The sequence below is a fragment of the Salmo salar genome, chromosome 11, assembly GCF_965601325.2.
Source record: "Salmo salar chromosome 11, fSalSal1, whole genome shotgun sequence".
Classification (NCBI taxonomy): Eukaryota; Metazoa; Chordata; class Actinopteri; order Salmoniformes; family Salmonidae; genus Salmo; species Salmo salar.
In genome coordinates, this window is record NC_138301.1 from 42,841,447 (window position 1) to 42,867,922 (window position 26,476).

At 41.6% G+C, this 26,476-nt stretch overlaps 2 protein-coding genes across 7 annotated transcripts in view; both read right to left on the reverse strand.

Annotated features, from left to right (window-relative positions):
• Nucleotides 1-1,200: 1,200 nt before the first annotated feature.
• On the reverse strand, nucleotides 1,201-9,018 carry LOC106562672 (SKI family transcriptional corepressor 1 homolog-B). 6 transcript variants are annotated; one of them, XM_082957961.1, is made up of 9 exons: nucleotides 8,735-9,018; nucleotides 5,788-7,534; nucleotides 4,853-4,940; nucleotides 4,665-4,763; nucleotides 4,373-4,441; nucleotides 3,276-3,350; nucleotides 2,759-2,822; nucleotides 2,017-2,082; nucleotides 1,201-1,660 (listed from the first exon to the last, which is right to left on the reverse strand). In XM_082957961.1, the coding sequence occupies exons 2-9, from the start codon at nucleotides 7,522-7,524 to the stop codon at nucleotides 1,651-1,653; spliced, it is 2,208 nt and encodes a 735-aa protein (XP_082814087.1). In that variant the 5' UTR covers nucleotides 7,525-7,534; nucleotides 8,735-9,018; the 3' UTR covers nucleotides 1,201-1,650. The 6 variants fall into 6 exon arrangements, with proteins under 6 accessions (XP_082814087.1, XP_013983118.1, XP_082814089.1 ...); XM_014127643.3 differs by having other exon boundaries at nucleotides 2,759-2,833; XM_082957963.1 differs by lacking the exon at nucleotides 2,017-2,082 and having other exon boundaries at nucleotides 1,201-1,657.
• Nucleotides 9,019-14,764: 5,746 nt separating this feature from the next.
• Nucleotides 14,765-26,476, reverse strand: part of LOC106593578 (dual specificity mitogen-activated protein kinase kinase 5) — a 105,060-nt gene continuing 93,348 nt past the window's right edge. Inside the window, exon 22 of the mRNA XM_045689584.2 lies at nucleotides 14,765-20,483. Coding sequence (XP_045545540.1) covers nucleotides 20,376-20,483 — 108 coding nt within the window. The 3' untranslated portion in view covers nucleotides 14,765-20,375. The remainder of the gene's footprint in view (nucleotides 20,484-26,476) is intronic.

Consider the following 26,476-nt stretch of genomic DNA (forward strand, 5'->3'; position numbering starts at 1 on the left):
ATGGGGTCACAATAACACTTTTTAAAGGTCTTATATATCGTGGAAAAAATAACCAACTGGCTTGGAATTGATAAAAAAAAGAATTGTTACAGAAATCAACTGAACAACATGGAATTCAGTCACAAATGACAGTTTCAAGTCTCTTTACGTGGTGTCTTGGTTTCCTTTAATCTCATCCCCACTCATAACTCTTGCCATGCACAAAGGATTGACATGACAAAATAAAGCCTACAAGACATAATGAAATACACAACAAATAGGTTTGGTTTCTGTGCCTGTGGTTTATTTAATGTATGGTAGGGTTCTGACCATGATTCAAACCCTTTATTAAGTACAACAGAAGCTGGGTGTGTCTTGTAACCGAATGCTCAAATCATACGGAAGAAATATACCTTTTATAATGAATATCCTGTACATGGTATCTATGTATGATTAAAAACAATCATAGTCGAGACTGAATGAACATTCTATTCACTGTAAAAGACTCATCTGTTGGGTGACATTTTAGGCAAATGGAACCTTTTTAATTAGCTCAAGGTTGAAAGGTCATTGGTTACTTCGAAATAAGTGCTAGAATAAATGTTGGTGCCATTAGAACAGTGTTTCCCCTTCCTGGTCCTGGGGACCCAAAGCCGTGCACATTTTTGTTTTGGAACAACACTCACACAGTTGTCAATAATCAACAATTCATCATCAAGCCTTTGATTTAAATCAGGTGTGTTAGGGCTAGGACAAATAACTAGAAGGGTGCAGCACCTTTGGATCCCCCTGGTCAAGCATTTGGGAAACGCTGCATTAGAAGGAAGTGTATTCTATACATTAGATGCTTAACAGAGTTTACTTTATTTCTTAGTACAGTGTGGTCCAGATCAGTAGTAATGTTGCCAATTTTTAAAGTGCTTTACATCAATAATATACATTGTTAAATGTTTCAGATGGACAGAACAGATTAACGACTAACTTAAACACAAATAAATATATGTAAAAACACATAGATAATGTGGTAAAACAACCCAAGAATGCTAGGGTTCGTGTTACTTATGAAATATCACATTATACAACTCATTGCACATCTCCACATATACATACATATATATATATATACACACATATATATATATATACACATATATATATATATATATATATATACACATATATATATACACACATATATATATACATATATATATATATATACACATATATATATATATAAAGAGCAATGGATTATGATTCAAAGGGACTTGCTGTGTCCATATCAAGAGCTCTTTACAACTTGATAACTGTCTATAAATACAACACATACAATGGACCAGTCGTTTGGTCTTGGTGTATCTTCAAGAGTTCTTTTCAATGGAAGGTCTAGTTCTCCTAACCTCCATAGCCACTTCCTCTGTGTTAAATAAATAGAGCTGGAGTGTGTACACAGGTTGTGAATCCTTGGATGACTGGTGAGGGAGGGCAAAGAAGTTACGGAGAGACTGTGACTACTTGAGGTGGGTCTCTCTCTTTTTGGCTGCAGTGAGCTGTACTGGAGTCAGTGGGGGTCTTGTGGTCTATTATGGAGGCAGCAGAGGGGGTTTGAAAGTACAGGCTCCAGTACAGTGGCGAGGGGTCAGCATCTTGCAGGAGAAATGGTGCAGGGCATCATGAGCTTCTAGGGAGAAAGGGGATGTGTCACTTCAAACACTGGGCAGATTAAATGTATTTGTTGTATTTCTATCCACACTATGTATTCTATAGTCGTTCTTTCCTCTAAGTTCAGTCTACATGTCACAGTATTTCTTAGCAATATCAAATGTGCTATGAATTTGCATATCATAAGGACACACATGCTAGCGAAGAATAAAAAGTAGCACTTGCATAGGTACGGTTGGACAATAATTTGACAAATATTACTAGTCATATTCAAAGTCCATTAGAAGGCTATGCTCTTGCCCAGCTAGCCATTGAATTAATTCACAAATGGACTGAAACTGGATACATGTTCTGTTTTTGGACCATATAAATTACCTTTTAGCTTCTGTTGTATTGCATAACGCGCCTTTCTTTCTTGATCCAACTCGCTGCACAAAGTGTCTAAGCAAACAACAAATGAATAAGAAAAAAAAAACGCAATAATTGAGCTACAAAGCGGTGGTTTGTAAACTTTGAAATGGATGACTGTAATTTATGTTGTTCACCCTCGGGTATTTTGAGTGACCTCTTAGTGTAGTTGAAGTGTGTATTTACACTACTGCGTTCCAGTAACTCTAGAACTAGTCTATCCGTGAAAGGGCGGCATCAGCTGTTGTCGTCTACTGTATGTAACTGATACGACGATACGTAATGGTCTGCCTTTTACATTTTCCAGTGCGTGATTTAGGAGAAAATAACATTTACAAACAAAACACCGCGAAATCAATCTCTCTATGGTTTGATATTATTGCAGTTCATTCGACAATTTCCAGTCAAATCGCAAAAAATGTTGACTATTTTACAGGAATGGTAAGCTATTATTTGTAGATTGTGGACATACAGCCTAATTCTAATGACCGAATTTATGCAAGTGTCACTTTCCCCTCTTCATTCTTGTGTGGTACAAGGAAGCACAAAGTCAGTATGACTGTTCTTTTACATGCATGTTTTCATACTTTACAACATCAATGCTATAACGATATGGGTCATTTCATTCAATTTAAGTCGGGACATATTATTTAATTTATTAAAACACTGACCGTTTAGCATATTCCGATTATTTTTCCTGGAGACTCACCTCGGACAATATGAAGCTGTTGGACCATCTCTTCTCTGTAGGACAGTTCCCTCTTCATTTGGTCCTGAAAATTATCTGCATAGTGAGCAAGCAGACAGCTACTATTAACACAGTGCGCAAGTCCAAATAACATAATTTGAGCCTAATGTGTTCTCAACATTATGACATATGGAAATTAAAATCACTACATTAAAATAAAGACCTCAATGTGTGGGAAACAGGAGCAGCTCTCGCTTTTGAAGCTAAACAATAATGTACTTCCATTTCAGCACCATGCCGCTGTCCACTAATGTTTGCTTCATTGTAGTCAATATGTTTGCTGTATGTCTCTTTATGTTTAAACTCATTCTGATACAGGCCAAGATGGTGGAAACGTGAATGACTTTAACTCTTAAAAAATAAAGTTTTTTTTTTTTTAAGAGCTCGAGTTACGCCTGTTTCCCCCGTGTAAATCTTTCATCTCAGCTGTACCTCGACTCTATGTATGTTTAAGCAGTAGGACAATAAAGCGTCCTACCTTTTAAACTTTGAAATTCGCGTTCCAACTTTTTTCTGAGCTCCACTTGTTCGACAAGCTGTTTCTGAAGTTCCTCTGCAAAACGAAGCGGTCATCACCATTATCATAATCGTCGTTGTAAAAAGGCAATAGGCAAAGCAGTAAATTCCAAATGTGGCTTTCCACATACTAGGCCTATATATTGCAGACCTATCTTAGATAGCCTGTTCAACAATTAAAGCATTTGATTTTGATTACAGGCCTAATACAATACAAGCCTATGGGTAAAAACAACCACAATGTTATCCGTGGTTTATTTCCCTATAGTATCGTAATAACTATTATCAGAAGGCCTATGGTTGGAACGCTAACAGTCGTTTAGCCTCACTGTGTCTCCAAGCATGGTATTGCTAAATAATTAGCTCCACCGCCTCGGGGTTAGAGGCTCGAGCGCCGCAGCTTAATGGCTGGGCTCGTTAAAATATTAATAGTGGGAAAACGATTTCGTGTTACAATAAGTAGAACAATTCCGTTTCTCATAATTTAACATTAGAGGAGGTTAACGAATGAAAAACAATTCAAACGTGACCGTGCAAACTTGTGTTAAGCTGTAGGCATAACATTTTTTTATCAAGCGATTTAAAAAAAATAGATTATTAGACAGATCATTATAGGTATTATTTTGTTAGTGCAGTACCTAGATATGGAAGGGAAAATCTCACCAGTCTAACATATTAGACTGGTGATTCCACACGTCGTAGCCTACACAAGACTAACATGGAAAATTGTTCTCATGTTCCATGAAAAGGCTTATAATAAACAGCACCAGGGTTTTTTCGAATGTTGAAATTGTAGACTTTGAGGAAGTAGAGCTACAAATAGAGCCGCATTCACACGTGTTCGTTATGTTTAAAATATAACTCTGTTAATTCAATGCTAAATATGATTTGTTTTTAATTCACAGAACCGACAATTATGTTTAGTGATTTCCACCTTGCTTTGTTCAATTTACGATGAGATCTAATGACTTGAAACGAGGCCTACTTGTCGGTCGTTTTGCATTAGGCTAATCAATATAAACAAATGTCAATGATCATTGATAAAAGTCAAATGATTACCTTTAGCCATGTTTTCGATATCTTTTTCGTGGATCATACTGACGTCATGCTGACGTAATGCCCCATCGCCTGCAAGAGAAATATTAAAGATGGCATCAACTCATTAATTCATCTAATTTACTCAATTTTCTGTTATAAATTATCATATTTGGAACAGTAAAAAGTGAGAAACCGTCGGCTAACAATTTCCTAACATAAAATATAATACAATAGGCTATATTACCATGGCAGGCCTACTAAACTTTTACACACTTACACATACACACACACACTCAGAGAGAGAGAGACTCACATGGTGGGCTTTCCTTTGCTTGGTCCTGAAAGGCTCTCTGTGGAACGTCCTCTCTTGTAGGAGAACGTTGTTTATGTGGGTCGGAAACATGGAGGACACCTGATAAAGAGAGACAGTAATAAGCGACGTGCCTATTTGCATACAGAAACTATACCATGAATATGTACTATGCAAAATAATAGACCTACCGTTCGATTGCAATGGGCTGCTGTGTTTTGATCCAAACGTAGATGGACCGGTCAAAGGCATGTGTCCATCCTTTTCATGTGTGTACACCTGCAAAATTAACCATCGCCATTATAGTCAATACAACTGCAATTATCTATAATTCTCTTAATTTCACAAGCAATTCTTTGAGCGGATATACCCACGTGACACGTCTCCAATTTATAATTATAGGGAAGTAATTCAATTGTTGTCCACCTATCTAAATTGCAGTTTGACTGACATTAGGACGAGGCCGACGCAGGCCTAACCTTTTCCCAACACACTACAAGGCTCGCAGTAAACACTCCAAAACAGAACCACTTGAATTATCTTTAGAACAAAAGACAAGACACAGACCAAGGCTCCCACTCAGCGACCTTATTAAAACAGGCCTACTCCATTCTCAATCTCTTTCATATTGGGACGATGCTCTTTTTTGTAAATGTCATTGCCAAAATGTATTTTAACAAAAGATAATTTCCATATTTGTTCCAACCTGCCAATGTATGTCTAAACAGGCTCAGCCTTCTGTAATGTCAGGGGTTTCAACAGCACAATAAAACCCCATGCGAGAAGTCCTGGATATAGTTCATATAAGTGTTTGTTTTCATTTGACCAAAATATGAAATCACCTTGCAAAAACGCGTTGAATACATCACATTAGCCTACTGTTTAGGCTTCAAACTGTTAACAGCTGCCAGCCATATCAACATCCTATATGGCATAGGCCTATGACTATTGGAACATTAAATATAGCATGATGACCATGCTTTATGCCCATGCACTTACAGGACCAAACATCACCCATTATCATATGAGATCCAAACAAGTCTCCGTGGATTGATGCATAAATTATTTGACAAACGTTTGCGTAAATAGATTGAACATCACAACATATGGACCTTGGCACACGTACTTCGTACACCGGTGTATCATGGCGCTCTGACACCTGTCCACCCTGCCTCTCGTCATCAGAGGACCCGGAGTGGGGATCTTCCGGGTGTGGTCCTGGACTTGTCCCCAGCTCTTGACTATCTTCAGGCCCGGAATGGGCTGAGTTGAGGGGCGGGGGACTCTGACGGTCCTCCACGGACAGTTGGACTGACTCTTCATCCTCTTGTGCCCTGTTTGACTCCACGTCAACGTCTGGGTCGTCCGCGCTATCCACATCCGGGGACATAGACCTATAGCTAGAACTTTCACTCACGAAATCTGGCGATAGGTAACCAGAGCGCACACCGCTGTAAGTGTCCCTGTTGCCGTATAGCTTTGCAATGCTTTCGGCGTCTTTCACCACAGGTCTGAACGCAGAGATGTAATTTATCTTCCGTGGAGTTGTGGGGGGTCCTTCCGTCGACCGGGCCTCATCCCCGGATTTATCCTCGTCGTTCCGGGTGGATTGTGAGCTAGAGCACCGCTCGCTGTCGTGAAAGCTATCCTTAGGTGTGTTTGCGCACCGGTCACTTTGATCCGATAACTCGAGATCACTCTGTCGGACACTTAAGAGCTCTGTGGGTGGTTTGGCTGGTGACTGTTGATACGGTGGCATCGGTAGGCCACCGGCTGTAGGCCAGAACATCGGGAAAGAGGGATAGATACTGTCCTTTGCTCCTGGCCAAAAGACACCCGAAACGTTGGTTTTAATTGTCTCTCCCACTCCGTCGTCCTTCTTTTGACACAGTCCAAACGCAGGGAATCCATACGGGTGGGGGAAGAGCGGTGGCGGGATCTTTTGAAGCATCCCAAAGCTCTTGCTGGGCACAGGGATAACCGGGTAGTTCCGGACGCCATTTGACAGACTGATGTTAGGCCTACCTCGGTCTTCGTCACAGCGCAACGTTTTATGGGGTACCTCAGGGGAACTTCTTTGGGTTGGGTTACTGGTGGAATGTGACTTCAAAGGAGAGGACATGGATGACCCACTCATAGGTAGCGTCCTCTTACGACTTCCCCCGTTGAACATCGCTTTAACATCCTCCCACGCGTGGGCAACATCATCTGACGAGCTTTTGTCTGTTAGTTTGAGATGGCGCCTCCACGAATTGAAGTTTGCTGCGTCTGGCTGTGTATACTTGGACTCGGGAGTGCGATGGGAGTGGAATATGAATTTATTCGGGGAAAAATACATGTTGCAATATGTGCATTTAATGCACTTGGCCCTCGAGCTGTTATACCTTGCAGGTATGAAGCTACCTCTGCTTCCCCAAGCGCATTCATGAGAGACATCAAAAGCGAAATTTTCCGGTAGCTTTGGTGGGTTGTGAGCACCTAGGAATGATTTACATAGCCTCTCCGCCTCCCGCTTGGTGATCATACCGCAGCGCCGCGAGGAGATTGGCATGGCGCCAGCGCGCCTCAGTATCTCGAGCTGGACGGGCGTGCACTGGACGCAGGTGATTCCAAGAGCAACGCGTCGGTTATGGATTTCGTTGTAACTGTAGTTTTTTAGCAATGTGTTGGATATCTGCGCCAAGCAAAGTCTTTCCTGGCCATCTATGACCAAAGACACGATGTGCACTCCATACAACGCGGTCTCGCTGACTTGGTTAGGCTTCAGTGAGATGGGGCTGGAGAAGGGCTGAACGTCCTGCTTGGAGCTGGGGGAAGAGCTGGAGTCTCGTCCCGCTGGTTGTTGATTGGGTATCGACTCCATTCCTGGAAGTCTGAAAATAAAACAATAATTTTAGGGTAGCCTATTGCACTACCATATAGGCCTACAGTTGGCATAACTCCTGTCAAAAAAATGCACTAGTCCTCAATTGTTTGCAATTCATTCCAAATCAACAAATAAATCAATAAATAAAGTTCATGAAATTATAGCTTTGTAATTAATCTTACCAATAGGCATATGCACGCACATCTCGTGCAATAATAATAATAATAATAATAATAATAATAATAATAATAATAATATGGTCAAGGTCTTAAAAGTAACGCAGAAGATCAGTGTTATTCTATACTAATAACTATGCATTATTATTATTATTATTATTACAACACACTTAGTGTTATTATAGAACAATCAAAAACATTTTCAACCCAGCATTATTCACAAAAGACAAGGATTAGTTAGTTATTCGTTTTTGGTGACCCAGTTGTAAATAAATACATAAATAATAGCCTAATAGATAAAATAGGTCTACATAATTTAATATAAACGTTCAATTTTATACGAGCATGTTTAGTAAAGGCCTATTAATATTACGTTTCTAAACCATCCGAAAGCAAATGTTTTAACATGACCTATTGGATTGTATTTTTGTGTAGGACTATGCCAACTAAGGCTATCCATGGTCAGTTAGTTGTTTATTGACGGGACCTTTTCCTGTCGTCTTTAAATCGGCTCAGAGGCGAGGGTGATTACTTAAGAACTACATAAGATCCTTATACGCAAAAGAGCAGAAGGAAAATACACTCTGAGCTGCGCCAATGCGCTTACCAGAGAGGAAAAGAACAGCTAAGCTGCTTTCTTGGTAATTACACGGGTTCAATTGTACGTATTTGATCTGTTAATAAAAGACTAGCCCTATATATAATTAAAACATCGCATGCGTGTCTCCCTAGATTAACGTTAGTACAACGGCTTATAGGCCTACAATAAAATCTAAAAATCGACTTTTACAAAAGGCAAATATTTCCCTCACATTTAGCATCGCACATCCGTCACATCGTTTTTGTTTTACGCAAAGGTTGTAAGTATATATTATATAAGTCTTCCGAAAATAATATATTCATTGGAAAATAAATGAAAGGTAAAACTTAGGAAAAACATGTGAAATATGAAGCTGTTGTGCTGGTGATGAGACATAAATATTTCAATAGAAAATACACAAGACAACGAATTGAAAGAGTAAGATCCTTACCTTTCTTTCTGGAAAAGAGCACAGTACTCCTAGGCTGAGGAAACAACTTTTCATCAAAAAGTTGAACAAAAATCACCGACACAAGCAAAGGTCTAGTCCGAGATAAAATATACTGTTGCTGGACCAAGCGTTCAGACTAGCCTAATGTTTCTCTCTCTCTGTAGTGTCTCTGTCTCAGTACAGTGAACGGACTTCCATCCTCTTCGACTCTCACCGGCTGAGTGGCGCACGAGAGAGTGACCGCATGGCAGTCCTCGAGCCTTCGCCACTCCTCAAGACAGCAGTCGACGCTCCTCACTGAAGAAGTGACCGCTAAACTAATGGATGGCAAGGCACACCCACTTAGCGTTCCCTCTCTTTAACTATATTATCTCCTGGACAATGAAGGAACAACAGACACTACTAGGCTATTACTTGATCCATTTAAACTTTACTCAGTGAATCTTTCATAGAAGTGGAAAAAAAATATTAAGAGAAAGATAGATGGATAGATATAGATCTATATAGATAGATATATATTGCATTAACATGGTGTGCTAAGTGGTAAGGTGCACTTGATAGATTTCTATATTGACACAATTAATGACCAACGATATTTTAATAATAGACAAATAATTATAATTATATGGGTGCATTTATTTGTCCTATTTCACACATGTAGGTACAAGTGTGTATTATACCCATGTGCTAATTGGAAATGTTTTTATGATTTTTTTGTTTTGTTGCCTATCCCAACTCTTCATCGGAGAGTAACTGCAGCTACCAAATGCCAATGAAGGCCTATATACTATTTCCACTATTAACAAACGAGCAAATTTAGGACAAAACTGAATATGATATCGAAGGCAACAAAATGGCTGAATGCATCATTTATCAAGTTACATGACCATCTGTTTTGCTTCTCGTGGACACGCAAATCAATTCCAGCCCTTCTGGTAAAGACGCCATGAATTTTAAGGCTCGCGTGCTTTTGTTCGAATGTCAAACAATTGGACACGTTTTAAATCACATACTGGGCATTCTTAGATTCTGCATTGAAAATGGACCGAATCCTAGATGAGCGGATAACTTGCCTCGGGCGGGACTGTCATATGCTGCTGCACACCCTCCCCCTCCCCTCTCTCAATACCCACCACCCACGAACCAAACTGTCAGTAAATGAAGCAAATTTGTTGAGCACACAGGACACGGCGAGAGCAGATTGCGTCTTCAAACAGAGTGATATATTAGATCAATAGGCTGAAGTTAGTGATGAAACCCAATACTGTAAGACCATATTAACTATTCAGAACCTGATCAATGCCCTTCAGTTAACCCCAGTAAGCCTTGTGCTGAGGTAGCAATACCTTGCCGGGGCAGAAAGTTCAAGGAAAGGCATGCTAACTTTTCTTTTTAGTTTAAAATAACATTAACTATTTGCACATGTAGGCCTAAATACACGGGTTGAACAAAATGTGGGTACAGTCTGAATGACAGAAGTTTACGTTTTGTTTGAAATGTTTAAAAAAAAAGTTGTTTTTCCAATTTGTTTTTTTATTGTTTAAGGACTTACTAAAATTGCCATTTGTTTGTTATTTTAAAATGCACATGTAGCCTGAATGCCTATATTCCCAACATTGTCTGTCCTAAATGGACACTGATTAAAATGTAATTAATCAAACTGTCCGGGCCAAAATGTGAACAATTACCACAATCAAATAGGAGTTAATAACGTCCACAAACGCCCTCCAGCCAACCATTGCTAAGTAGACACCATTAAAGTAGAACATCTATGCCCTTTAAACCTAGCATAAATTATCCTACACATTATATGTTGCCATTGACAACTACAATTTACATTATGGATAAGCTAGCTGCATATGTAGCCTACCTAGGTCTAGATGAACTGAAAACAGTTATGCGACAGATGTTTTGGGATTGACACCCTCTGTCTCGTAAAATAGATATCACGACCTTTTAAAACATCTATGGTTTCTTTATTAAAAAACAGATGTCAAAATAAATTATATCTATGTAGGCCTATTAAATAGCCATGCAAAACATTAGCCTATACTGAGCATATGGCCAATAATTCGTCTCTTCATAAATTTGGCCTGTTCAAATGTTATCAATCATTATTATGCTGATGAATATGAAAATAATTGTGAAAGTTGGACTTGGTTTTCTCTGCAATGCCCACGCACCATAGTCAGATAGCGAGGAAGAGGGTCAGTTTAACTCCCTGCAATATTGATAGAAGAGGAAACCTAAACCCGACCGGCTCCGTCGTGTCGTCTTTCACAATCAAACGGCTTTCCTGCAGCCCAATAATAATTACAATTTTATACTGTAATTATTCCTATGTTTTTAATTATTTAGACCACGGACTGAATACGCCATTGTCACCGTTTATCCCGGAGAAACGTGAGCTCACGTGGCTCTCATTAAAGACTGGAGTTCAGCGCAGGTATACAGCACGAGAGCAGCGCTTTTAATTAGCGGATTCAGCGGTCATTATAGGCGAGCCCTTTATTACCGCTGGATACACATCAATGACATCTTTTCTCGAAGAGTAAATTACCTTGAGACTCATTTATATGCATTCAATTGTTTAAACAAACCTGCGCTACAATATTAATGCGTTCCCTGTTTAAGTCGGTAGAACTCCAAACTCTGTAGAGGTGAACGTAATGTAATATTTAATACGCGGGTAGATTGGATATTGACAGTGACATTCTTTATTCTATCACTTTAACATTAACTTTTGCTACAACATAAGAGTAGGCTTTACCAAGTAGCCTGTATTCCAGTTTAGATGCATTATTGGAAAGTTTTTTTTCTTCATAAACCAATGTGACCAAAATAAACTTAAATCCCAAATGTTGTCACAGCAAATGACAGACATGGTAACAACCTACACTAAAATGATAGTAAATAATGAATTAGGATGTGAGGGACATGTATATATAGACCAGAGTAGGCTAGGCTACTATTTGCACTCTATCATATATTGAAGTAGTCAACAACAGATAATAAACAGAGAGGAGTTGGGTAAAAGGGGCTTCGCCAATACCGGTATATGAATGAAGGCATTATTAGCAGGTAGCATCTCGCAGGGCGCTCCACGGTGGTTCAGAGTGCTTATAGCCACATTGGAGGTGAGACATTATTAGCAGGTAGCATCTCGCAGGGCGCTCCACGGTGGTTCAGAGTGCCTATAGCCACATTGGAGGTGAGACATTATTAGCAGGTAGCATCTCTCCGGGCGCGATATCTTCAGAGGCTGGTGCGGCTCCATCTATGTTTTTGGTGCTAACCCGAAAAGGGACCACGAATATTTGACAACTTGGTTAAATGTAACATTAATGAATCTGAATAAACTATAATTCCATTAAAGTGATCAATATATATATGCCGATTAATTAGAGGTCGCTGCTAAACCAGGCCTACACTTCGTAAAATTGAGAAATTACGCTTGGCAACATATGGCAATCTAAGTGTTGATCCATTTTATATTTTGACTAACATAGGCTGGTCCAATTTACACTCTGCTAAGCTTGGAGTGAATCAGAATAAAACACATAGGCTCATAGTCTATTAATGCAAACGAGACATAGGTTCCAGTTTACTTACTGATACTACAGTTCTTACTGACACTAGTTAAATGTTTTCTGATTGTCTATTAACATACACGGAACTCTTATTTCAATCAAATCTACTTCTAGAGGCATTTCAAAATAACAAATAAAAGTAGGCTATATTAAACATTTCATTCAAGGTAAATCAGTCCTTTTTGTAAAAAGCCTTCATGGCCTTAAAGCAAGTTCCAAGTGGAAAAGATTGTCACATAAATCAAAAGTGCCTAATTCAGGAGAAGTTTAATAACAGAACCGATCGAGAGCGAATGTTCTATAATTAACAGTTGTATCAGCACCCTATAAAACCGTGACCCCTATACATTCCATTTTAGAAGCCAATCAATCCGCTTCTTACATATTGATCTCCCTGTGCTGATAGGCTACACTTAAATGGGCTCCCCGAGTCCTTTTGGTTTCAAGTGAAAAGAGCATTTCGATTACACTTTTTATTGGGAAAAGATTGCTCCAAGAGGAACGCGTTGAGTCGAAAATTAAACGGTGACATTTTAATTACTGGACATTGATAAAGGGATCCGGGTAATGGCGGAGCACAGCGCCGACGCCTATTGTCTGACCTGATGTGCTAATCAACTTGGACTGCTCTGTAAAAAGGTCACCGGGCGATACAATAAGGGCGCGTGCCTCGGTGGCAAATGGGAATATTAAGGCCCGGGATTGAGTAAAATGGAGACGCATCTCCAAACAAAACCCGGTCAATATCCCAACGGGGATGTTGATGGTAAAACGAGATTGAGCATCCACGTCTTCATCAGACAATAGGTCACATTTAACATCCCTATACATCATGTTTTACTCTTTCTATTTAGTACACCATTTGCATGGTATCAAATGTTCATTTCGAATACTTTGTATCAATTTCCAAACAAGCCTAGAAAAAGGTAGGCTGTTTATCAAATTGATTATCTGCATGGGTACATTTGAATCCACACAAAATGGATAATCATCAGAGCAGAGAGAGGGAGTGGATAGTCACTTGCGACCTCATCAGTTGTGACCAACTCTACTAACAATCTATTACTGCAGACATCCCACTTTTATGCTGCGAAAAAAACATGATTGGGTTGGATACTTACAGTACAGTCTACTTACTTACTTCTACCTTTGTGGTGGGGGGGGCTTGAGTTCCTTAAAGACCCTGAGAGCTATCCTGGGGGTGAGGAGGGGGCCCTGGTAACAAGGTCCTCCAGATGGTTGGTTGGATGTGGTTCTTTCTAATGATCCCACCATGTATTAACTAGATCATGGGTTCTCAAACTTTTTGGCTTCTTGACCCACCAATGACATTGTCTTTTGTGACCCAGGCGCAAAAATATACAGACTAAAAAATATAATTTTGGCAGTGAAGATAACTGCAAATTTCCTGCAATTCTACACATTTAGTCATGGAGCTGAAGTAAAATGTTGCAGTTTTAAAGCCACATTTTTTGCAATTCTACACATTTTGACATGGAGCTGAGAGAACATTTAGCAGTTACGCTAATATCCTGCAATTCTACACATTTTGACATGGCTAATGCTGTGTTCTTATGCTCAAACATAACAAAATCACTGGTGATTGTCTAGCTTTTATTTTGTTGATTGTAAGTTCTCAAAGGCCATAATTTTAAAATATATAGTCCATTATCTTTTCTGCATACTTTCGAGTTGGTTTTAGTGGTTTCAATTTACACTTAAAACATTTTTCTATCACGAAAATGTATTTGTGGAATGCACAAAAAAATGTCATTCCGCAACCCACCTGGACCCCTGCCTCGACCCAAAGTGGGTCCTGACCCACAGTTTGGGAACCACTGTGCTAGACTGTAATTATTATGCAAACACTTTCTTGTGGCCTTATTTTGTAATGGGGATGAAGATGATGAAGTTGATAAGTGGCTAGCTAACAGCTAGCTTGAGTCTCCACACATCTGGTTTCCCTGGTTGAACGTGGTTTAACGTCTCAAGAACAGTACCTCTTTGCAGGGCAGTGTTCCTAATATTCTTAGTCCAACAGGTACAGACCAAAACCAGCAGAGGGATGGCAAAACTACTCTGCCAACGTTCTGTCTTTGCAGGCAAAGACGCCCTCACTTCAGGTTGTGCTCAACCGTTTAAAAAACATTTTTATTGGCATTTTCACCCAAGGGCATCTGTCTCAACCCGGTGCAAAAACAAAAAACACTGGCCGTTAGTAGTCTTGAAATGCCCAGGGTTAAAAATCGGACTCAGAGGGGAAAATACATCAACTTTAGTTTTATCCTGGAGTCACCCTGAGATGTGAACTCCTTCTGTGGTTTAGATTTACAAAAAGAAAAGAAAAAATCTAACATTTCCAAATAAAAACCCAAACTGAAATACAGACTGAACTTTAAAGGACATAGTAAGGTCATCTTACAAAAAAAACACAACTAAATTGTTATTATGAAAAGTGAATCACTTTAATCCATGTCTCATTCATCAATTAATCCAGTTCATGAAACAATTCAAACTCAAAAGGCATCCAATTTGCTACAGCTAGTTTGGACATAGAAATCTTTTCATGGTCATGGGTGACTGGGTACAGCTTATATTTTAAAACGCTCATGGTTATTGCAAAAACACTGGGCAATCTTTCAGTGAAGAGAGAATACATTATTGGTCGTAGAAATACAAGGACATTAAGATTTTTGTTATTGTTGATGCGGTTATATTATTGCACTCTCTTCCCCTGATCAAATGAATGAATGGTGATTTACATATCACATTGCACAACAACACATTAAACCAATTCAACTGGCATACTCAGACTGGGTGTTCACAGAAGGCCACTTAAACCGCATTACGGCAAAGTCTGACACAACTGTCTGAAAGGTTGTCACTACAGTGTCTAACAGAGTCTCTGCATACCAGATAGCTTTAAAAAAAAATCTGGGTCTGTATGTGTCAAGCGTCTCAGAGTAGGAGTGCTGATCTAGGATCAGGTCCCCCCAGTCCATGTAATCTTACCGTTGGGATCTAAAAGGCAAAACGGGTCCTAAATCAGCACTCCTTCTCTGAGACGCTTAATGCAGAACCATCTATTAAAGCACTGGAGAGTGCTGCCAAACCTCTCATTGCTGGGAATCATTTGGAGAACAAAGTGAAGCAAATGTTTCCAGTGTACCATGTAAAATAAAACAGGAGTAAAAGCTGATTGTGCTGAACTGTGAATGACTCCTTTATCTGATTTCTCTTTAAATATAATCCCCTCACACACAGACAACTGGTCCAGGTTTCTCTATTGAAATATTCATTAAGAAAATGCAATACCGCCTGCACCAAGCAACCAAGGCATTAAAGTGGAACTGACAGCATTTTAGCAACATGAAATCTTATTAAAATCCTGTTCATATAAACCCCCAGGAACAATTACACATTTTTTATATACATTTTCTGACAAGCGAGCACTTAGATATGGTCATTTTCACATTTTTATAGAATGTTTGGGAATGACGTAGAGTAAGGCATGTGAAAATTCTATAGCAATATAGAGTGGGAAAGTGTCTGTGTGTTTGGACAATGAGTTGACACTGCTGTAAATAAAACCTATTAAAAACATCTGTCTCGTCCAGGACCGGAGTCTACACAGACTGGTGCGCCAATCAGAGCTACAGTAGGCCTTTATGCAAATAAGCAATTTGTCACAGGGCCCTGCCATCATTCACTATGAACTGGACTGTGTGTTTACAGGCAGTAGCAACAGCGCGACTTTAGCTCATTAGAACGCATTCGCCAAAAAATACACCTGAATTTATTTCTGCAAATAAATGTATGTGAATACCACAGGAGTCTTACATTTGGGAACTTTACAGTCCTTGATCAAACAACCATGAAAAGGTAGTCTCTCTCTACCTCAGTTATGCACATCAACAGCAAGATCAACAACTATTCCTAGCCAGAGGGAGATGGCCTAAAATCTAACAAGAGACAGTAGATAAAACCTCTCAAATTATTTCAGCTAGTTGGCAGTCAGAATTGCACTGATAAACGATGGGGAATTGTAGCCTGCTCACTGTTCTGCAGCCTGCCTGACAATGCATGCTTGTCCCAACCCAGGTTTTGACAACTGAATGGGAATTTGCCTGCCTGCCTGTCCATTTGATCGATGCCAAATACATTTGATTGACAACTAAGGGTGCGTTTGTAAATTGCTTCCCGTGTGTTAGTGCACTCTGCATTCATACATTTGGAGCGTTGTCAGATTGTAAATTCCGCACCGTTAAGTGCAGTGTGTGCTCTGGACGCTATGGCCGAGGAGTAGGGATGATCCCAGCCTTCCTCAACGGCAGTCAAGCATCCAAGCTAACTGCCTACAGTTGGCTAGCTTGCTAGCTACTTCGACACAAATGAGAGAACATCTCACTCTGACCATTTTACGCACCCTAGCAAAGCTGGTTAGGCTGTTTTCATGTTATCTAGAGGGTTAGTGACTAACGTTAACTGTGCTGCTGGCAACAATTTAATGACGTTTTTGCTTACGTTTACTGACACGGTCATATTCATCAGTTGTTCTGCGCTCTGGCACTCAGACGAAAGTGCTATGACATCGGAGTAGACAGCCAGAATGAATTGACGAATGCAAGATATATGCTAACTGATAACAGTCAGCATAGCTAGCTCAACATGGCTAGCTAGCTAGCAAAGCGATTCACATTTCTTGCTAGCTAACCAAATGACACCTGCATCTGTAACTGGAGACACCAAAAAAAAGTGAGGGGAAAAAGTCGGTCTTTCACTCACCCAATGACTTGACATCTTCCCAATACCTCCCATAAGCTAGCTAGCTAACGTTTGGCTCGGTGCTTTTACCTTGCTAAATAAATAGATACGCTAGCCCATTAGCCACATTATGACTGACTTGTGAGCACTGCCCTTGCTAGTTTGATTGTATTGACATTCCCAGCTGTTTTTGTCCAAAATATTGAGTCATTGAAAACAAACCAAGCATCCCGAATGAAACAAACCAACTATCCCGAATTGGGTGGAGGCAGCAAACAATGTACCAGGCCAGCTGCGATTTACAACCTGATAGCAATTTTTTGGGACTATATTAATCATGCATTAAACTGTATCCATTTATTCTGACAACAATGCCTTACTGTACGTCATGGATTTTCTTGTCAAATATAACCTATTTTTAAATCCTCTGACAAGTTGGTTTTGTAGCATAAACTGGGAATGGTATATTTTTTATTGATAATGATTGTCTGTTTAATATCTGCAAAGAAGTTAAAATGCTGTCAGTTCCACGTTAAGAACAATCAAATGAAGTCAACGTTAAGGAGTATATTTGAGGGATAATATAAGTATGGTTATACAGGTGGTGGGTTAATAGAATCCTCAACAAAAATCCAGTGCTCTTCTCCAAATTAACATCAATAAAAAATGGAAAGTACTTTAAGACTTTTCTCAAAGTTGTTGGTTCTTGTGAAGTTTGTTTGTGTTGCATCATTAACAGGTTTGGAAGAATGGAAGAGTAGAACTCCATGGCACTGAGTAGTTGAAGAGTCCCCACAATGTGGCCTGGTAAAGGTTAGGATCCCCATGCAGTGCTTCTACTACTACTACAGGGCTCTACGCTGACCTTTTTTTACAAGGAGCACGTGTGCACCGAAGTTGAAAAATTTAGCAGCACACAAGGAAATTGAAGAGCACAATAAAAAATATTTGACGTAACAAGCCATTTTCTTGTAGTAATGGTGCAAGCATGACTGTCATGAATCTACGCTCAGTGTATTCTCCATGGCACTTAGGGGCTGCGGTACAGTGAAGCAATCATTGCAACAATTATCTAGATGATTTTCACACAGCAAAATATTTAGACACATATGTGAGCAAAATGGTCGCCCTGTATCACTACTACAACTACTACTGAGGCCATTATACACTACACGACCAAAAGTATGTGGACACCTGCTTATCGAACATCTCATTCCAAAATCATGGCCATTAATATGGAGTTGGTCCCCATTTTGCTGCTATAACAGCCTCCACTCTTCTGGGAAGGCTTTCCACTCGATGTTGGAACATTGCTGTGGAGACTTGCTTCCATTCAGCCACAAGAGCATTAGTGAGGTCAGGCAATGATATTGGGCGATTTAGGCCTGGCTCGCAGTCGGCGTTCCAATTTATCCCAAAGGTGTTTGATGAGGTTGAGGTCAGGGCTTTGTGCAGGCTAGTCAAGTTCTTCCACACCAATCTTGACAAACCATTTCTGCATGGACCTCGCTTTGTGCACGGGACATTGTCATGTTGAAACAGGAAAGGGCCTTCCCCAAACTGTTGCCACAAAGTTGGAAGTACAGAATTGTCTAGAATGTCATTGTATTCTGTAGCGTTAAGATTTCCCTTCCCTGGAACTAAGGGGCATAGCCCGAACCATGAAAAACAGCCCCATACCATTATTCCTCCACCAAACTTTACAGTTGACACTATGCATTGGGGCAGGTAGCGTCCTCCTGGCATCCGCCAAACCCAGATTTGTCTGTCGGACTGCCAGATGGTGAAGTGTGATTCATCACTCCAGAGAACGCGTTTCCACTGCTCCAGAGTCCAATGGCGGCAAGCTTTACACTACACCAGCCGACGCTTGTGTATGGCTGCTTGACCATGGAAACCAATTTCATGAAGCTCGCGACAAACAGTTATTGTGCTGATGTTGCTTCCAGAGGCAGTTTGGAACTCGGCAGGGAGTGTTGCAATTGAGGACAGACGATTTTTACACTACGTGCTTCAGCACTTGGTGGTCCCATTTTGTGAACTTGTGTTGCCTACCACTTTGCTGCTGAGCCGTTGTTGCTCCTAGACGTTTCCACTTCACAATAACAGCACTTACAGTTGACCAGGGCAGCTCTAGCAGGGCAGAAATTTGACGAACTGCCTTGTTGGAAAGGTGGCATCCTATGACAGTGCCATGTTGAAATTCACTGAGCTCTTCTGTAAGGCCATTCTATTGCCAATGTTTGTCTATGGCGATTGCATGGCTGTGTGCTCGATTTTCTACACCGGTCTGCAACGGGTATGGCTGAAATAGCCAATTCCACTAATTTGAAGTGCTGTCCACATACTTTCGTATATATAGTGTATCTCGATGAGGTAAAGTAATGTCAAAGAAACGTCATTGTAAAAACATTAGGCACACACACGGTTACTGCCGTACACACCGGCACACCTCGACATTCACTAGAAAGCGACCAACAATAAAGCGTAACAGGTTATCCGAGCGTCATCCTGGAAAATAGCACTTCTTTGTTATTGTAAAGCCATTTGGGTTTTCAAGTCCCATCTCATCGTTGATCACTTACTCTGACATTCTGTCTAAAGTCTCTCTGAGTTAGAAATAACTAAGTAGGCAAACAGTCACGGAATAAGTCCCACTCAATTGTAAATTCATTGATGAAGCAGCGTCAACACAGAGCCAGGTTTGGAGTGTAAGAGTCCAGGATACACCATCAAGACATCAGTCAACGTGCTAAGGGCCCAGATAACAAAGTTCCACTTGCAATGAACTTTCAGTTGAAAATATACAGTATCCTCTTGGCTTACTGAAGTTGGACGTACAGACGCCCTCTTTACACCATGGACGTCATCAATACGTTTTAGAATCCGTGTCTTTGATATTTACTGTCCACTCCTGGGGTTCACGAATGGTCAAAGTCCAGAGAGATTGGGGCATGATATTAGGGCCAGGACGATACCAGTATCACAATATTGTTTCTATGGCAAAAATGAAAACACAAAGCAGACCAAACGCTTTAGTCCTTTAAACACCTGCTGTATGTAAAATATTGTGAGCTATAGATAGAAAATAAATAAATGTGACTCTGGGTGACATGATAATGATATTTTGTTTCCAACATTAGGGCAGTTTTCCTAACGAAGTTAAAAGCGCTTCGTGTTTTGTTTCTTTGCCACGATATTAACGAGTATAGAGATACTGGTATTATCCTGGCCCTACATGATACCTTTGACCGCTAACTTCTCTGTGGTCTCCTGTGTTTACGGGGTCACATCTGTCCCTGAGCCTGGGCTCTCCTCTCCTCTAGGCAGCGACACACCCACATGGACACCACCTCCGCATTGCCATCGTCGTAGAGCAGGATGAAGGCATGGTCCTGCGGACAGAGAAGGTAGAGAAATTGAGAGAGATTAATAGTGTCTCAGGTATGGATCCAGTGATTAGAGTATACTGTACATTGGTCGTGGCCTATGGAACAGCCAATCTCTCAGAACATCTGGAAAAATTACCACATTGATCAATAAAAACACACTGAACTAAAAATAATCAATTTTTTTCCCTCTTAGAAAGGAGATCAGTTCCGATCTCCTTTAGGATTTTTGTTAAAATTATTTTCAAGGACAGTCAGAATTGACGAGCGGGAGCGTCCACCAGAGCTGTTCCCAGAGAATTGAATGTTAATTTCTCTACCATAAGCCGCCTCCAAAATCGTTTTTGAGAATTTTTTGAGACTACGTTTATGGCGTCGTGTCGGTGAGTGGTTTGCTGATGTCATCGTTGTGAACAGAGTGCCTCATGGTGGCGGTGGGGTTATGGTATGGGCAGGCATAAGCTACGGACAACGAACACAATTGCATTTTATCGCTAACAATTTGAATGCACAGAGATACCGTGATGAAATCCTGATGCCCATTGTCGTGCCATTCTTCTGCTGCCTCCCTCATGTTTCAGCGTGATAATGCATGACTCCATGTCACAAGGATGTGTACACAATTCCTGGAAGCTGAAAATGTCCCAGTTCTTCCGTGGCCTGCATGCTCACCACACATGTCACCCATTGAGCATGTTTGGGATGGATTGATGTGTACGACAGCGTGTTCCAGTTCCCACCAATATCCAGAAACTTCGCACAGCCATTGAAGAGGACTGGGACAACATTCCACAGGCCACAATCAACAGCCTGATCAACTCTATGCGAAGGAGCTGTGTCGGGCTGCATGAGGCAAATGGTGGTCACACCAGATACTGACTGGTTTTCTGATCCACGCCCCTAACTTTTTTTAAGGTATCTGTGATGAACAGATGCATACCTGTATTCCCAGTCATGTGAAATCCATAGATTAGGGCCTAATGAATTTATTTCAATTGACTGATTTCCTTCTATGAACTGTAACTCTGTAAAATCTTTGAAATTGTTGGTTTATATTTTGTTCAGTATACATACTTAATAACAAAGAGTGGCTAGAGTCTTTGACAATTTTTATGGCCTTCCTCTGACACCGCCGGGTTTGGAGGTCCTGGATGGCAGGGAGCTCGATCGCAGTTATGTACTGGGCAGTACGCACTACCCTCCGTAGTGACTTGCGGTCAGATGCCAAGCAGATGCCATACCAAGCGGTGATGCAGCCAGTCAAGATGCTCTCAATGGTGCAGCTGTTGAACTTTTTGAGGATCTGAGGGCCCATACCAAATCTTTTCAGCCTCCTGAGGGGGAAGAGGCGTTGTTGTGCCCTCTTCACGACTGTTGGTGTGTGTGGACCATGATCCTTAGCGATGTGGACGCCGAGGAACTTGCAGCTCTCGACCTGCACCCCTGCAGCCCCGTCAATGTGGATGGGTGCGTGCTCGGCCCTCCATTTCCTGTAGTCCACAATCAGCTCCTTTGTCTTGCTGACGTTGAGGGAGAGGTTGTTGTCCTGGCACCACACTGCCAGGTGTCTGACCTCCTCCCTATAGGCTGTCTCATCGTTGATCAGGCCTACCACCATCATTCCATTTGCAAACTTAATGATGGTGTTGGGAGTGGTGGGAGGCCATACATTCGTGGGTGAACAGGGAGTACAGGAGGGGACTAATCACGCACCCCTGAGGGGCCACCGTGTTGAGGGTCAGCGTGGCACTATGGTGTCACCAGAGAGACACATTCAGTCAGGACAATAACTGCTACACCAAGACTCCAGCACAAGGCTTCTCATAGTCAATCAACCAATGCTCAAACCATACAAACACCAAATACATATAATCCTAACCATATAGAGTCCAACTAGCACTGTAGAGATGGTGACAGAGGTCACATGACGTGTGACACATCAGTGACAAGTGCACCATGCACTGATACAACCTCATTTGGAGAGCCATGTGTCGGTGATGACCTCCGCCGGTTCATACAGGGGTCAAGGGTGAAAGTGGTGGGGGTTGTCACGGAGACGGGCCAACGGTGACTGACCGCTACATTTATTTGGTGTGTCGAGTAGAGGGACAATTAGATAAACGACCAAAGCCACCGCTCTTTAAATGGACTTGTCACCCCTGGTTTCCCTGACACAGGACCTTCACTAACAGGCACTAACAAACAGAGCAGAGTGTTAATAAGAGTCCAATCTGGCCAAAAACAGGGGATATAAGGACCAGGGACCTTGTATGGGGGACAATGAATTTAGCCAAATAAAAAAATGAATGGAGGATGGATTACAGAGGGTAACATTGGAACAAGGACTTGATGGTGTTGAGGTGTTATATACAGTAATGTAAGTGTAGTTTGTATAAATACTTTACTTCAATATGTTTGGATTCTGTCATATATTTTACGTTTAAAAGGCAATGTTCTGCAACCATATCCCAAGTTACACCCCTAAGATAGACGCATAACTGGCAGTCCAGTCTGACGGGTCCGTTCCTCTCAGATCCAGTCCAGACAGGGCCGGTCCAGTCCTGTGTCCAGTGAGTCTGAGGGACTAGGAGAGCCCCATCAATCCTGGTGTCCTTCTAATGGGCAGCTGGGGCTAAGATAGACTGAGGTTAATTACTCTCATATCAGTGTATGTGAGAGAGAGCGATCTGGAGTGGACGCTCTTGGATGCCCCAATGTTCTGGGTACCCATCTCATCAATCATTGCTGTGCCTGTACAGAGAGAGAGAGGGGGGAGATGGAGGGAGTAAAGGGAGGGAGAGATGGGGTCCAGAGTAATGTCTTTAATATCCAGCTCCTGCTCTCTCTTCACCTCTGCTCTCGACCCTAACCCTAACAGACTGGCCACGTCTGATGGAATCTGACCTGAATGAAGGGGGGGACTTGGCTTCTGTCTTTTTAATACCCCATAGACAGATACACACAGACGTACGCACACACACACAGTTTAAAGACAGACATGGAGAAAACACACTAACTCGGACAAAGTTATTATTGGAATCCCAGTTGAGATGGTGTCATATTCAGGCTAAAATTAACACACGCACACCATGTTTTTTCAAGGCCAGCCAAATCTCCACAATGCGTGGACAATAAAGCTTTTCTAAATGTCACACACACACGTACGTCAGGGCCACGCGACCCGCCATTAATTAAAACACCTGCCACCAGAATTAAGCCAAAAACCAGGAGGACGTTATTAAGAGTCAAATGGAATAAATACTCTTTAGTTAGGTCATTTAAGGTGCTACAGCTTTACCTTTCCAACGAGCGCGTGGAGGATAGAGGGAGAAAACTCATTTAAAAAGTACCACTACATTAATCACAGTCTCAGCGCATCAAAGTGGGATAATCACCTGAACGGGTCGTTCAAATAAAACTGCCACAAATCCCAGGGGAAATTCTACCTTACTCTTTAATTGTTTGGAGTTCTTTGATAGGCTTTTTAATCGAAGATTAATTTATGCAATTTTAAGTAACTTCTACATATGATTAATAAGCTTGGAAAATTAAACGGAGTCGGAAGCAATTATAACAAGTGGCTGGTCATCACCTCATTAGACGTTGTTGGAGGAACGCGACGCAGTGGATGAGTGTGTGTGTGAAAAGCCATGTGTGTGTGTGTGAGAGAGGGGTGGGGAGAGAAAGAGAGAGAGGAAGACAGACAGAGAGAAAGGTTGAAAGGTCAGAAGAGTAACTAGGTCTTTGCAGATTTGCATGCTAATCTCCAGCTCCCACAAGGAAACTGACTGGCAGACAAGGGAGGTGTGTGTGTATATGACGAGGGCTCCTTGAGGTGACATTTTACTCCAGTACTTCCACTAAGTGTGTGTGTGTGTAGGTGTGTGAGAGATGGATTCTATATGAGATGATCCGTTACTCCAGTACATCAACTTAAAAGAGGGATGTGTTACATAGGCCAAATGGCACCCGTAGAGATGGTTAAATACCATATCTACCTACAGTCTGTGCTGAAAGGGAGCTGGCTACACTAACTTGTACCCTTGTAGTTATTCAACCCTGACTTTCTTGTCCTGATGAGGAAAATGAGACTCAGGGAACATTCTCTGGGCAGCAGTATGATGAGTTGACAAGCTTGGAAAGGTTTAAATTCTGTGACAGAGAGAGTAAAAACAGCTGCCATTAGGCTTTTATGACTTATAATCATGAATAAGAAGTTAGCATTATATAAAATATGTTTGCATGGTTATGTTCAACTGGTAAACACAGCCCACTCCCCCAAATCCAGAATTTTTCAAATTCTCCTATTTCACTTTGTGTAGCCTTCCTGAGTAAGAAGCCTTACTATGTTCAGTGTGAGGCCCTAGGGGTCAAATGTGATAAGAACGGCCCCGGTGTTAAAGTGTCGACACAGAAATGTCTGAGACGCTGAGAAAACTTTCCATCTTGCTAATGTGTAAACAAGTGGAGGAGATTGGAGTCCTTTTAAAATCCTGTCACTCACACGGGTCCCAGTGGTGATGGTGCGTGAAGGATGGGACTTTAAATCTCAGTTCTCTCTCTCTCTCTTCTGGGGCACCACAGGAGTACTGAACCCTTCCACCTCTTTACACCCTTAACAGCCCCTGCCGCACCTTTCAACCCCCCCAAACACACACTCAGATTACTACACTCAACAGTCATTTTTACATGTGGGTTTCTGCAGGGTTTTGGCAAGTGGAGGCAGTCAGGGTCCTTGATGGAGTTGGGGACTGTCTAAGACTCGACACACACAACACACACGCACGGCCCCTTTTGTCACAGACCAGGGGGCTCATCTGGCACCTCTGGGTAGGGGGGTTTGAAGGGGGCCGGGGGGGGCTGCGTTAGGGACAAAGGTGCTAAAAGGCTCGTTGACAATGAGGGCCCTCCGGTGGGGAATAGAGGAGAAGAAGAGATGTCAATCAAGTCACAATCAGAGACAAGGGGATGGTGGGAGGGAGTGGATCAGACACACACGCACACACCTCAAAATGGAAAGGGTGAGTACAGAGGCCCCTTACAGCGTTACAACAGCTCTTAACAAAAACGAGAGAGAGAGAGACACACACAGAGAGAGAGACACACAGAGAGAGAGACACACAGAGAGACAGAGAGAGACACACAGAGAGACAGGGAGAGAGAAAGACACACAGAGAGACACAGAGAGAGAGAAAGACACACAGAGAGAGAGAAAGACACAGAGAGACAGAGAGAGACACACACAGAGAGGCAGAGAGAGAGACACACAGAGAGACAGAGAGACACACACAGAGAGACAGAGAGAGAGAAAGACACACAGAGAGACAGAGAGAGAGAGACACAGAGAGACAGAGAGAGAGAGACACACAGAGAGAGAGAGACAGAGAGAGAGACAGAGAGAGAGAAAGACACACAGAGAGACAGAGAAAGACAGAGAGACAGAGAGAGAGAAAGACACACAGAGAGACAGAGAGAGAGAGACACACAGAGAGAGAGAGACACACAGAGAGACAGAGAGAGAGAAAGACACACAGAGAGAGAGAGACACATAGAGAGACAGAGAGAGAGAGACACACAGAGAGACAGGGAGAGAGAAAGACACACAGAGAGACACAGAGAGAGAGAGAAAGACACAGAGAGACAGAGAGAGACACACACAGAGAGGCAGAGAGAGAGACACACAGAGAGACAGAGAGACACACACAGAGAGACAGAGAGAGAGAAAGACACACAGAGAGACAGAGAGAGAGAAAGACACAGAGAGACAGAGAAAGAGAAAGACACACAGAGAGACAGAGAGTGAGAAAGACACACAGAGAGACAGAGAGAGAGAAAGACACACAGAGAGACAGAGAGAGAAAGACACACAGAGAGACAGAGACACAGCGAGAGAGAGAGAGAGAGAGACACACAGAGAGACAGACATTCATTGCAGGGAGGAAGGAACGATGCATTTCAGAAGTATTCCTACCAGGTCAGACGACACTAGACTAGAGCAT